The sequence below is a fragment of the Fusarium subglutinans genome, assembly GCF_013396075.1.
Source record: "Fusarium subglutinans strain NRRL 66333 chromosome Unknown NRRL66333_c0000027, whole genome shotgun sequence".
In the NCBI taxonomy this organism is placed as follows: Eukaryota; Fungi; Ascomycota; class Sordariomycetes; order Hypocreales; family Nectriaceae; genus Fusarium; species Fusarium subglutinans.
The window spans coordinates 259,284-272,987 of record NW_023502090.1 but is presented as its reverse complement, the minus strand read 5'-3'; the positions used below and the strand labels follow the sequence as shown (position 1 = coordinate 272,987).

The 13,704-nt window shown below is 51.6% G+C and overlaps 6 protein-coding genes across 6 annotated transcripts; 4 read left to right on the top strand and 2 right to left on the bottom strand.

Moving 5' to 3' along the window:
• Positions 1–803: 803 nt before the first annotated feature.
• FSUBG_3126 (uncharacterized protein) lies at positions 804–1,962 on the top strand (the record flags this gene model as incomplete). The annotated part of the gene is made up of 4 exons (XM_036680974.1): positions 804–1,134; positions 1,186–1,456; positions 1,506–1,612; positions 1,664–1,962. The coding sequence occupies 4 exons, from the start codon at positions 804–806 to the stop codon at positions 1,960–1,962; spliced, it is 1,008 nt and encodes a 335-aa protein (XP_036541374.1).
• Positions 1,963–2,204: 242 nt separating this feature from the next.
• On the bottom strand, positions 2,205–3,113 carry FSUBG_3125 (queuine tRNA-ribosyltransferase; the record flags this gene model as incomplete). The annotated part of the gene is made up of 1 exon (XM_036680973.1): positions 2,205–3,113. The coding sequence occupies one exon, from the start codon at positions 3,111–3,113 to the stop codon at positions 2,205–2,207; it is 909 nt and encodes a 302-aa protein (XP_036541373.1).
• Positions 3,114–3,929: 816 nt separating this feature from the next.
• FSUBG_3124 (mitochondrial ribosomal subunit domain protein) lies at positions 3,930–5,360 on the top strand (the record flags this gene model as incomplete). The annotated part of the gene is made up of 1 exon (XM_036680972.1): positions 3,930–5,360. One exon carries the CDS (start codon positions 3,930–3,932, stop codon positions 5,358–5,360), a length of 1,431 nt encoding a protein of 476 aa, XP_036541372.1.
• Positions 5,361–5,777: 417 nt separating this feature from the next.
• FSUBG_3123 (40s ribosomal s17) lies at positions 5,778–6,342 on the top strand (the record flags this gene model as incomplete). The annotated part of the gene is made up of 3 exons (XM_036680971.1): positions 5,778–5,924; positions 5,987–6,187; positions 6,244–6,342. 3 exons carry the CDS (start codon positions 5,778–5,780, stop codon positions 6,340–6,342), a joined length of 447 nt encoding a protein of 148 aa, XP_036541371.1.
• Positions 6,343–6,728: 386 nt separating this feature from the next.
• Positions 6,729–7,535, bottom strand: FSUBG_3122 (uncharacterized protein; the record flags this gene model as incomplete). The annotated part of the gene is made up of 1 exon (XM_036680970.1): positions 6,729–7,535. One exon carries the CDS (start codon positions 7,533–7,535, stop codon positions 6,729–6,731), a length of 807 nt encoding a protein of 268 aa, XP_036541370.1.
• A 1,446-nt stretch (positions 7,536–8,981) lies between these two features.
• Positions 8,982–12,715, top strand: FSUBG_3121 (SH3 domain protein; the record flags this gene model as incomplete). The annotated part of the gene is made up of 3 exons (XM_036680969.1): positions 8,982–10,755; positions 10,812–10,856; positions 10,905–12,715. 3 exons carry the CDS (start codon positions 8,982–8,984, stop codon positions 12,713–12,715), a joined length of 3,630 nt encoding a protein of 1,209 aa, XP_036541369.1.
• Between the last annotated feature and the right edge of the window lie 989 nt (positions 12,716–13,704).

Sequence of the window (13,704 nt, the reverse complement as noted above, 5' to 3'; positions counted from 1 at the left end):
TTGATTTGCCAAGCCTATGGATTTAACACATTGTTTACGTCTGCCCAGACAATACGAGCGGAAAACGGCATTGCAATCTCTCCCAGACTCTCATCGTCCTGACATTCAACGTCCTTGGCTGGACGAGCTGTGGTCCTTTTGCTGGGGCCACCTGAAGCCCTTGCAAAGCCTTGTCGACTTTATCTGGGCTAGTTAGCTCAGACTCAGAGAACATCTCAACCCGAGTGGCTTTTTCCTCCACTCCTCTTTCGTGAATCGTCTCCAGTTGCAGGGTACCCCTGGTCTGCCTCCAGCGTCCGTCCCATTGCAACTCTGCGTCTAAGAGGCGACCGACGTTGACCACCAAATTCCTGCGTGCAGTTCAGAGAGATCCTGCTAATCACATCTCAGCCGCACCATGCCGCCCTAGCTAATTGGTCGTCTTGGCCCCAGAACACCTGGAGACTCTGCTCTGCTCTGCTCTGCCTCGTGGCTGCGTGAAGCCCGGAGCTAGCTCATCACCCTGTCCGCAAGCTTCCTAGCGTCCTGTGTGTCTGGAGCCTGTGTTTGTCAATGGAGCGAGGCGATGAGCCGACCCTGGAAAGGAAAGGGAAGCTCTGTTCAGCTCAGGCCGGGCGTCGTGAATAAATTCCCGACTGTCGGCCCTTCATGCCCGAGGATTGCTTTTTGAAGGAATTGCTGCTTTTCGCTCATATTCATCTGTACAAGTGACTGTCTTGCCTCGGCCCTGACATCGACCCCTAACATTGTCTCAAGACATTCGACTTTCACCAGTTTCATATCTCGAATACCCAATTCTCACAATGAAGGGTGCTGTTCTTTCCGTCCTGGCCAGCGGTGCCGCTGCTCAGATCACATCGATGCCTTTTGCTGCCCTTGGTCTAGGTCCTCATGTCTTCCAGAACAACGCCATCAACCCTACCGACCCCGAGTACTCGACCTGCCAGCAAGCTGTTGGAATTGTCCAGGACTGTGTTTCTTCTGTTGGTGGTCTCGACGCTGCTGCGACTGCTGATCCCTCGGCCCTCGTTGCTTGCGCATGCTGTGATGGAAGCAGTAACGCTGCTCCTCTTTACTCAGTCTGCTCCAACTACCTCGAGGATGAGGCTCCTGAGAACACCTCTCAATACGAAGGTGAGCCTTGCTTCTGGTCGTGACGGGAAATGTGCTAACAAGCTGTTTTAGCTTATGGCACTCTGTACAGCGCTTGCAGATTGAACGCCAGATGTACCGGCGGTTCTGGTGGTTCTGGTGGTTCTGGTGGCTCTGCCAGCGGTAGCAGTCCTACAGCAACTTCAGACGATGAAGATCTCTCCACCATTACCTCCGCCACCAGCCCTGCTGAGCAGACATATGCTGCAGCCTGCTTATACATGCTCGATATCTTCACTTCTTGCACAGCTGAGGATCGTCAATTCACTGATCTTCCTGCCAGAGAGCAGGCCGAGTGCTACTGGTAAGTTGTTCACTTACACGGAAATTGAGATATACTGACATTTTATAAGCTGCCGTGGCTCTGGCTCCCGCCGAACCTGGACCGATGAGCTCGACAAGTATGCTTCCACTTGCGCTGACTGGGCCCGAACTGGCGAGCCCAAGACCGCCTATTCTGGTATGTGTCTCATTGATTAAACGATCTGAGCGTAGACTAACCCAGCAATAGTCGCCAAGAACCTTGCTACTTTCTGCGACCGCTTCGACGACGTTTGCTCCCCCTCTGTCACCCGCACTCAAGACTCTGGGTCCAGCGAGACCAACGAGGCCAGCACCACCGAGGACTCCGGTTCTCGCCAGACTGGAGCCTCGGACGATGCCTCCACTAGCGAGCAGAACAATGACCCCGTTACAGTCACAGTCCCTGCTCAGCCTTCCAGCACCGACAGCGGTAACAGCGCTTCTTCTGCCCGTGTCGGCTTCGGTGCTGCCCTCGCTGCCGTTGCTGCCCTGGCTATTGCTCTGTAGGAGCACTTATGATGATTGAACCGAGAAGCGATGGAGATAATGCATGATTTTCCATCTCCGAGAAGACGTGGTGGATCTAACGACTTATCCGGGTTATTTAATGAAGTGCTGTAGGGAAACTCATGAACAATGCGCAGTCTTATCAGGATATCCTTGGCATTTAAAGCACCTTCGTATATAGAATCATATTCATTATTCATAATTCACTTTTTACCAACGCCTCTTGATTACTGTATATGCTTCTATTCCGTTGTCAAATCGATGTTGACCCCCTTCAATGCTCCAACTGCCCATTCGGGATACTCTGTTTTATCCGCATAAAGCCAAGCAAAGAACTGTCGCACGAATGTAGGGAATCGGTCCTCCATAATGGCTTCCCTAATTTGTCGCATAAGATTCAATTGATAATAGACATTGTGAATGGTCAGCAAGTGCGCCGCCACCGTCTCTTTTGAGGCGTTGTGGTGGACAAATGCTCGAGTGACACCCATCCCTCCATCAGCGGTTGGCTTGCAGACCATGCAGTTGCAACCCTCTTCGACAGGCCCAAAATCGGTAGCGTATTTCTTGTTACGGATGTTCAGGACGCCATGTTTTGTGACTGCATTGCCAAATCGGGCTGTTCTCGTTGGCCACACACAATCGAACATGTCGGCACCTAGCGCAACGCTCACGACCAGATCTTCAGGGTAGCCAATACCCATGACGTATCGCGGCTTCAGGTCAGGGAGCAGTTCTGTGCAAGCTGCTACAACTCTGCAGTAATCAGCCTTGGCCTCACCACCACTCAGTCCACCAATGGCGATACCCGGTGTATCACGGGCCAACATCTCGCGACAGCATTCTCGTCGCATGTCGAGATCGAGACCTCCCTGAATAATGCAGAAGAGATTTTGGGACTCTGGTTTCTTGTGAGCTGCAATGCATCGATCTAACCAGCGCACACTTCGCTCCATGGCCTCGCGCATACGTGCTTTGTCAGGAGAGGTTGTGACAAGGACATCGTCCAGCTGCATCATAATGTCGCTGCCGATGCTGTTTTGCAGTGACATGGAATGTTCAGGTGTGAGTAACATGGGTGTTCCATCATGCGGGCTCAGGAATTCGACACCTTTCTCAGTGATAGTTGCAAGTTTTAGCAGACTGACCATTTGGAATCTACATGTCAATGTTAGTCTGGAATTTTTCATCAGGGTGGAGAAAAACTTGCCCTCCACTGTCAGTCAGAATGTTGTGGTTCCATCCTTGAAGTTTATGCGCTCCGCCTATCGCATCCAAGACCTCCTGTCCTGGTTTCAGGCCGAGATGATAGGTGTTGTTTAGACATAAACGGCAACCAGTCTCTTCAAGCTGTTCAGGGGTGATGCCCTTTAGAGATGCTTGAGTTGCAACAGGCATGAACATAGGAAGTTGTACGACGCCATGAGGAAGAGTCAGTATTGATGCCCGAGCTCTTGTTGTCTACGTTGAAATATATGTATTAGTCTTAGACCCTTCGACCCTGGCCTCAACCCCTAAATGAAGCCATCACCACTGTAAGACTCACGGAGCATTTTGCGACAAGCTCGTGCGTCAGGGCAGGTGACTTGTAAATGTTTGATGACGACGCCATCCTCTTGACCGCTTGCATCTGCTTTAGCCCAAGTATGCCGCGATAGAAGAAGAAAAATAATGAAACGCTCCTCTCCTCTTCGTCGTGTTAGCCTCTTGGCCGGGTTTTTGAATAAAATGGAAGTTATATCAATGAGAGACAGGGTTTCAGTGGGGCTCAGTGCTGTCAGAAGAAGATCGAAGCGCTGAGCTGATTGGTCAACGAGGCACCCTCCGGGCCATTATCGGTAGATCCCGCCCAAGCTTCAACCTCCAGCGAATTTTCGTCGACTTCAGCTATACGCCTGGGTACTGCTCGACACGAAGATACCAGAACGGCAAGCCAATTGAGCTCGCCAAACGGCCTCTGAGTCGAAATGACGTCTCGCGCTGTTTCGCCCGGAGGGGCATTGTTGAGATCTTCTCGACTATTCTCTCTCCCAAAGCCGTTACCCGAGCCTCAGTCGACAAACTTGCACATTGGCGATCACAAGTCTCCCACGATGACACGACAATACCCGCGGCACCAGTCCATCACATCTCCTCTTTCGTCCCGGGAAAAGGGTGACTGGGGCTTCAAGCGACCATTTCCTCTCAAGTCCACCTTAACGAGTTCAACACCCTTGATCCGAGTCAACCAGGTCGATTCTATCGAGAGCGTTACTGATTTCGCCTCTGCTGCCGACCATACTCTTTCTCTTGAGAAGTTCCAGGAAATGCGAATTCCCCTTACGATTCCCAAAGGAACCGAGAGAAGTGGCATATCTGTGAGGAATGATGCTTGGCGAAAATCCGTATTTGAGGAGGACCTCGATTTTACCGAGTATCGCAAAGGACGAATTGATGATAAGCGATGGAAGTTCAGAGGACCATGGCTGGCTAGGATGACCGAGGGTGCTTTTATCGAATATCTCAAAAAAGAAGTGCGACCCAAGCGAGCTGAGTTCAGACAGCTGCTCAAAACGAGACTTGCTGATTCTCTAAACTCCAAACGAGCCACGGCCGCCATGGAACAGGGCAAGACCGCACCAAACCGAATCCGGGCTCGAGACATCACCGAGGATCAGTTCACAGACTATGTGCGCTCTTTGCGAAGTGATCGTGCTACGCTATATAACCTGGTCTCCAAGTTCCTTGACCTTGCTCCTCTTGGCCAGCCTGTTGGCATTATCCAGACCTTCCTCGCCGCTGGAGACAATGCGGCTGCCGAGAGTCCTTATGGAAAGTCTGGGCCTCCTCCTAGCCATCCCTCTGCTGGCATTAGTTATCTGAGGACAAACTCCTACATGGAGAACCACCCTGTCTACGGACCTCAAAAACAGCGCACTCCTGTGCTCTCTCGAGTAGTTTACCCCAGGCAAGGCCCCTCACCTGCTAAGCTTGGTGTTGGTGGTTTCGTGGCCGACTCCCCCCCAGGAGACAACGAGTTCAATACCAGAGACTCCCGTCAAAGGGTTTCACAGAACAAGAAGATGCTTACTGGTATTACACACCTTGACACAACAACTTTTGGTGGTGCCAAAGCATATGTCAGCCCTGAGACTGCAACAGTCGACCCTAGTGGAAAGGTCGTGCTGCAACTCCGAGAGGCCGACAATGAGGCCCAACTTATTGCTAGGGAAGCTCAGGGCCGTGCTAAAGTGTACAATGCGACAAAAACACCCAAGAAAGCGAGTGAAGAAGCTGATCCTTGGCGAGCCGAGCGTGTCGCTAATGAGCTTGTTGGTGACGAGATTGCTTCTACTCCCAAAGATGATGCTGTGAGCAGCTCCCAGAACTACGGCCTCCATAACAACAACCAGCAATAAAGTGCATGAGTCATGGACGAGGGCTGAGGCGATGTATATCAATGCCATTTGCTTTCTCTGATATTTAGAGAGGATATGTACCAAACAACTGTACAAATAGAATTGAAGCAATTACCCAAGTTACATCTGTTCGTCTTTCATAAAGATTACCTTATACTTCAAACTCGTTATGAAAACGGATGCAAGCTTGCATAAATGAATAATATTTTCAGCCAATCATGCAGCAGATTGATACACCAAGATCAATTAGCTAAGCGGAGACGATTCGCTACACACACACGTGATTATGCTTAGGGTTAACGGAAGGGAAGAGCGACCCACCCACTCAACACCAAAATTCTAGCTGTAGCGGAAATCTCACACCAGCGACTTTCTTCAAACCTATCGCCCAACGTCCAACAGTCCAATACCGCCAAAATGGGTCGCGTTCGCACCAAGACTGTCAAGAAGTCCGCCAAGGTCATCATTGAGCGTTACTACCCCAAGCTCACCCTGGACTTCGAGACCAACAAGCGTATCTGTGATGAGATCGCTATCATTGCTTCTAAGCGCCTCCGCAACAAGGTTAGAAATACCGGCTCGACGAAAAACGACCGAGGGCAGCGACTAATTCAGGATTGCTATAGATTGCCGGCTACACTACCCACTTGATGAAGCGAATTCAGCGTGGACCCGTCCGCGGTATCTCCTTCAAGCTTCAGGAGGAGGAGCGTGAGCGCAAGGATCAGTACGTTCCTGAGGTCTCTGCTCTGGACTTCGCCCAGAACTCCGAGAGCGGCCAGCTCGACGTCGATGGCGAGACCAAGGATCTCCTCAAGCACCTTGGCGTATGTGCCCTTACGAGATTCGAACAAACTGGACGAGATGTTAACAATAAATGCAGTTCGAGTCTATCCCCGTCAACGTCATCCCTGTCACTCAGCAGCAGGTTCCCGAGCGTGGTGGACGACGATACGGCGACCGCCCTCCTCGCCGCGACTAAAAAATTGGTATTTGGGATTATTATGATGGGTGTCTGGCATTTACAGGGTTTCACTACTTGGCGTCTTAGGACAGTGAGTGTATAGGTCTCAAAGAAAGATCTTTCGACCCCCCAAGGTGTCGCCGATTCTCTGGATGTCTCCAGAGATGACGCTTGATCGCCAACTACTCCCCTCGCTTCTGTGAATATGACCTTGTCCAAGGCCAGTTCGCACGTTCAGGAACTGAGCCGAGGGATTGTGATGTTGTTGTCTACATCGATGCGACCAGTATTTGGTAGTGTCATGATGGGGTATCTTATCCTTATTATGGCCCTGTTTATGATACACGAGTCGCCCAACGCCTATTTTACGAATAAATGCTACGACCACCTGAACCATGATTTCATCAATCCTTCTTTTTATCCTCCAGGTTGAGTTTTGTTCTGTAGCCCTCGACAAGTAAATGTTCGTCATCGTAGACTTCTGGTTTGTCAGATGCCGTGGATGGCGCTTTAGGATCATTCTCCTTCAGTGTGATGTTCATCTTCTTGCTCTTGCTTTGCGATGCATCTGGTTCACCCCGCTCAAGAGCAAGGGCGGCTTCATCTCGAGCTGCGTGTCTTTGCTCTTCGAGCTTAAGTTGACCAAGCTCTCGGGCAGCTCGGTCGACCTCTGTTTCCTTCGATTTGTCCTCGTCGAGTAAATCGATCTCAATAGCTGGGATACCGGCCCGCTCCCAGGCAGCTGTCTCATGAAGCTGCACTTTGACATAAAGAGCGCGACGGGCGCACTGGCTGGAGCACCACTTTTCTAGGTCCTCGCGCTTCATTATGTTCCCGTTGGAAATCTTCCATTGGCCGCCAGGACCCATATTCCTTCGTGGTCGCGAGCAGAGGGTGTAACCGCAAAGCTCGTTCACATTGCGCTCGATCACGAGGTCGTCGTAGTCTGAAGGTTGAAAGAGTCGCACATGAGCCTTGAAGTCGGCGATATCAGATGGAGAAGGGTTGGAGGCGTTGTAGGGTTGTTCGCGGATGAGAGGGTATTCAGAGAGAAGAACCAAGCTGTCGAGGATTTCTGCTTCAAGGTCTTTACGATGTTGGATGATCTTGGCGTGCTCTAAGGCGATTTCTCTGGGGTCGGCGTTTCGTTCTTTGATAGACTTGGGCTTCTTGAGAATACCCTTTGGGGGTTGTTTAGATGTTGAGGCCATGATGAATGAGTACTATGATATTGAGAAAAGGCAACTCGAATTTGGAGCTCGGAAAGATCCAGATATGGCCCTGAGGCCCCGCAACCTCTGTTACCTAAGGTAGCTTCTGTTTTACAAGTGGCAATCCACTGAAGGAGGGGAGACTGACTGACTATCGGCTGATGACAAAATAACGAATGTAGGTTAGTGGTGAAGAATAGCCTATTAGTGAATGTTTTAATGATGGCCTCGGTACATTGAAAAGTCCAGTCAACCAATCAAACAAGAATCGAGTCTCTCCATCATGGATCCCGATGATGATGCACTGTACCACAAACAAAGAGCAGTAGTCACCAGTCACTTTTTTTTCATCTGGTTACATTTATATGACAGAAACGGTATAAGCAATGGTTTCAAAGTATGACAGGCCAGTGTTTGTTCATCATGATGCTTGCTACAGCGCATGGACAATTGGTTAGTTTGTTTTAGAAGCCCAGCCTCGGGGAGCAAGAAAACACCGGACCTTAATAGAGGGTGTCAAAATAAACTTAGTAAAGGGCACCCTAAACTTAGGCTAGGCTTACCTAAATATTTTTATTACTTAGGGTCAGGGGCCTGTGTTTTCTTTCCTCCCCTAGCCCAGCCAGTGTTTCTGTTAGCTACCCCATGTTGTCATGCCTTGAGCCTTGGTTTCGGACTGTTCGGCCATAGTAAGAGGTAACTAACGTACGACGCCGCGAATTAAAGATAAAGCACAATGCGAAGCCAATGCGCCCAAAATAAACTCGTGATTGCTTCCCAAATTATGTAGACTCTGTTGCCTGTCTTACATCACGGCCATTCACTCCATATCTGAAAAGAAACGTAAGTCTTATCGTGATAGTCATGACCGACCATCATCGGAACTAGGCATCAACCGACTATAACTGAACTGGAAACTTCCCTACCAGCTAAACTGGAAGTACCATTTTACCCGTGAGATGGTCGGAGTGACGGGCTCATAGCGCTGACGTCGACAAACGCCCCAGCTCCAGGCCTACCTATGCCTATGCTCCGCTAAACACCACCCTCCTCCTTGCAACCTGCATCTCATCTCTCTCTTGTGCTTTTCCTCTTGAGGATCCGAGCATCCATTCCCACTTAATACTTCCTATCGCATATTAAAAACCGAGCAATCGCCTTCCTACATAGACTGCGCCTTCAAACACCTCATCGCTATATCCTCCCCCGCCTCACTTGATCCCACAGGCTGACGACGCCCCCCTGTCGCGCCCCACACTCAATCAAGCGAGCAAGCAAGCAAGCAAGCAAAGCTGCCCGTTGACCTACTAGCCTACGAATACCTAATCCACGTACTATAACCTTGTTGCTCCATACAGCCACACGCCCAGAGAAGCTTTGATCCCAGCCTCGGGCAGCGTTTGTCCTGCAAGAGAGCTTCCAGAAGAGGATCAATCACCAGCAAAAATGGCCGCGCCATTCAGAGTCAAGGCCATTTACGACTACTCATCGCCTCATGAGGACGACCTCAACTTTAGTATCGGCCAGGTCATCACTGTTACTGATCAGGAGGACGACGACTGGTATGGCGGGGAATATGTCGACGATAACGGCGTGAAGCAAGAGGGTATTTTCCCTCGAAACTTTGTCGAGAAGTTTGAGCCTACTGCACCTCCTCGTCCAGCTCGAACCCGTACTAAGAAAGAGCTCGAACCTGCTCAACCCGCCGAAGATATCGCTTCTCCCCCACCGCCACCTGTTCAACAAGAGGCTCCTTCAATCCCCGCGCCCGAACCTGAGCCCGAGATCGAAAAAGCCCATGAACCCGTACATAAACATTCGGCTCCCGAACCGGCTGCCCCGGCCGTCCCGGAGCCTATTACTTCAAAGCCCGCCGAGCCCGTCCAGGCTACAGCTCCCCCGCACATTGCAGTTCCTAAGCCCGAGCCTCCAGCCCCCGCTCCTCAAGCTCCGGCTGCCGCTTCGCCAAAGCCCAAGGCCTCCGGACCTCCCCCCAAGGCAGAGAAGCCTTCTGCTAGCTCGTTCAAGGATCGCATTGCGGCGTTTAACAAGCCTGCAGCACCTCCTGTTGCGCCCTTCAAGCCAAGTGGTCTGGCTGGCTCGGGTACAGGCTTTATAAAGAAGCCGTTTGTGGCTCCTCCTCCCAGTCGCAATGCTTTCATACCCCCACCACAGCAGACCCCGACCGCTAAGGTATACCGACGCGAGGAGGATCCTGAAATCAAGGAACGGGAGGCAGAAACCCAAGGACAGGCCGAGAGGGCCGGACTTGTTCCTAGTGAAGGTCAGGGTGGCGAAGATGAAGATCAACCTAAGCCTACAAGTTTAAAGGAGCGCATTGCACTGCTTCAAAAGCAGCAGCAGGAGCAAGCAGCACGACATGCCGATGCTGCTCTTAAGAAAGAGAAACCAAAAAAGCCTCACAAGAAGCGTGAGAGTGTCGACCATATCGATACCCCGGTTGAGGCGGAGGCTTCACCTCAAGAGCCTCATGCTCCCCTTGAGCGCAAAGACACTCAGGATACTGATGCCAGAACATCTATGGACGAACCGCGGCAAAATCGCATGCCTCCACCTCCACGCCGTAGGTCTTCCAAGGGACCTGCCGTGGAACCTGTCCATGATGGCAATGAGGCGGACATGTCTGGCGCGGGTGACACAACTGAAGGCAATGATGACTTAACGGAGCGGGATGATAGTGATGGTGTGGCTAGGAATGCACCGCGAGCACCTGCATTGCCTATACACTCGGGTCCTCCTCCCGAGGCACCAACATCAAGAAAAGAGGATAGCGAGGAAGCGGACGAGGAAGAGGATGAAGATGACGAGGAAATGGATCCTGAGGTTAGGCGTAAAGAGGAGTTACGGGCGAGAATGGCCAAGATGAGTGGCGGTATGGGCTTCCATGGTATGTTTGGTGCTCCTATGCCAGCGCCGGCGCCGCCTCCCAAAAAGAAGAAGGCCCCAAAGCCAGAGCGAACGTCGATCGACGAAACTGTCGAGGAGGCATCGCCAAATAGCCATGCTGCACCACCTGTTCCTACTATGATGGCTTTGCCTGGGTTTGGCGGTTCAAGTAAGCCTGAGGAACATGAGCCAGCTGCCCGAGCACCACCACCTCCTGTTCCGTCTCAGCCGCCCCGAGTTCCAGAGCATGCAGAGATGGCAGAGGAGGAAGCAGAGAGTGATATCACTCCTGCTCCTCACGCCGCACCTACGAGTATGTACCATCAGATATCGAGACCTTGGATGGTTTGGATACTAACTGTCACCCAGTTCCTCCTCGGGATCCAGCAGGCCCTCCTCCTGTGCCATCCGAATGTAAGTTAACGCCCACTTGAAAAAGATGATGATACTTACTAGGTACAGCTCGCCCTCCTCCTCCCGCACCTCCCACCGACGTGAAGTCTCAGTCCGAAGGATCCCAGTCAGGTGATGAGCTCTCTGGTGGTCGTGAGAGCGACCGAGAAGGCCCTGTAGCTGCCGTGAGGTCTCCTCCTATGGCACCGCCGCCAGTCCAGCCCCCTCACTTGCCTGCAAGATCACCACCACTGTCCCCTACGCGCGAGGAGCTCAGCCCTACATCTCCTAAAACCAATGCTAGCAATAGATTAAGTCGACTGCCGCCACCTATTCCTGGATCTGCACCGGCTTTACCAGCGCAGAGTCGGCCGCCTCCCCCGCCTCCACCAGGTGGTCTTCGTCGACAGTCCACCCAAGACTCTCAGGCACAACATACCAGGGGACCTCCTCAGGCTGGTGAAGAAGAAGCTGAGGAGCTTACCGAGTACGAGGGTGATTACGATACGGATATTGCTTCTTCTGTCCCCCATAAAGATGCTCTGAAGTCACACGCCCGTGAATCAAGCCTTGAAGATAACACTATTCTATCGCCAGTCTCCGATGCTCCTCCTAAACTACCACCCCCTATTCCTACAGGCACGGCTCCCAGAGCTGTTCCACCGCCTGTCCCTTCGCAGCCGCCTCCTGAGAATATGCGGCAATCAATTGATACACCTCGCGCTGCTCCTCCACCGCCTCCACCTACGGATAACAAGCGACAGTCTATTGACGTGCCACGCGCGGCACCTCCCCCTCCCCCTCCTGCAGGTCTACTTCCTCCCCAACCGCCTCAGTCGCCTCGTCTGGAAGAAGACTATGACCCCTACAATTATTCAGCACCTCCTGGAGGACATGGGTACGCCCCCAGGACGCCCAAGATTGAAGAGGAGGGTATCTTCCCCCAATCGCCATCTATTACTTCTCCGATAGATCGAAGACCTCCTCCTCCTCCAAGTGTGCCAGCAGGTCGCACCTCAGGGCGCCAATCTTTAGACATTTCGAGGGCTGCTGCCGGAAACAGACGATCTATGGATGTCCACCGACCATCAATGTCGATGGAGTCAGGTTTTATTGCGAATGACTTGGACCTGGCCATCCAGAGTGGCTGGTGGAAGCAATCTAACCAAGTACCTCCAGTTCTCCAGGGACGTAAGGATATTTACTTTGAGGCCGAAGAGTCGACGTCTACCAATGGCGGCCAACAAACGACGATAACTCGCGAAATCTTTATCTTATATCAAGACTACTCACAAACCTTCTTGACAATTCGATACGACCCCTACGATGCATCAGATGTTCAGCTTGAGCAACGCCATGAGCCCCCGCCGCGTCCCCTCCGCCAGGATCAGATGGAAGAGTTTTATGAGCGATTTGGTCGCCACATCTCGACGGCTGTAGCTGCCAAGAAAGACTCTGTCGTCGCGGACGGCACTCCCCAAGGTCTTGTTCTAGAACTTCTCAAGCCTTATAAGGATGCTCTACCTCCTGTTGGCACTCGTGCCTATGGTGCTCTTGTCTATTCAAATATGGCCAATGCATCGACTCAACAGAACGACGTGATCCGTGCTGGCGACATCATTACAATCCGCAATGCCAAGTTCCAAGGCAAGCATGGTCCTATGCATGCAAAGTACTCTGCCGAGGTGGGCAAACCAGACCACGTCGCTGTAGTATCTGAGTGGGATGGCACCAAGAAGAAGGTGCGCGCATGGGAGCAAGGCCGTGAGAGCAAGAAGGTCAAGGTAGAAAGCTTCAAGCTTGACGACCTTCGCAGCGGAGAGGTCAAGATCTGGCGCGTCATGCCGCGGAGCTGGGTTGGCTGGAACAGCCAGTCCTAGTGCAGGTGTGGATGGCGTAGCGAGGGCGATGGCGATCTCTAGGAAAAGATGTCCATGATGATGATGACGACGAATAATAGGACGAGTTCAAGAAAGGTAGTTGGGCCGTGGCTGTATCCTCAGGCGTTGAGTGGTGGGTTCAGGATTCGAGAGCGTTACAGGAGGAGAAGAAAACGATGCGTAGCAAGGCGTGTGTTCAGATAAGAAACTGTAGGACATGAGTGGAACATGAGAGATTTAGTTAGTTGTAAAGCAGTTCGATTCAGTAGGCTATGTTAGGTATCGACCAAGGCGTCTTATCCTGTGTCACCTCTCAGATTCACTTTCAGCACCTCACACATTGAGAATCCCATGATCGTTTCTGTTAAACAAAGTCTCGCATGAATCCGAGACATCATCTATTTCAGGCACGGCCCGGCCGTCGATGCAGCGGTTCCACGGCCACGTTTCTATCTCTGACCGGCTACAACTGAGGCCTTGGAGAGTTACATTGTATAAGCGCAAGGAAGTACCGTGTCTTTCGTTACTTCGATCGACAAGATCTTCATATGGCGGAGAATTGAGCATCAAATCATATGTTGGATGACAGTTTGACAGGTGGATGGTATTGCAAAAGCGCATTACATGTTACCTAAAAGGGAACCTAATTCGCATGGGACTGTATCAGGGAAAAGAAGATGGTGGGCACGAGGTCTTGGAGCTTCGAGATTTGAAGTTTGTGTAAGCAGGAAAGGTATGAGTGAACTCAGCAGATTCCGTGACCATGGGTGGAGTGATAGGATCTGTTAGTCAGGTCACCCCTTCATGGCATCGGGAAGTATAGGGGAAAGGATTTCATGGCGACTAGCAAGATACCTTGCACACGGGATGCGATAGCTAAACTTAATGCCTGATGAATAATGCTCAACTTGAATCGCGTGGTCTACGGCGGCAGGCAAAGGATGGCCATGGCCCACGTCGAAACGCACAGGACAACTTGTACACAACAT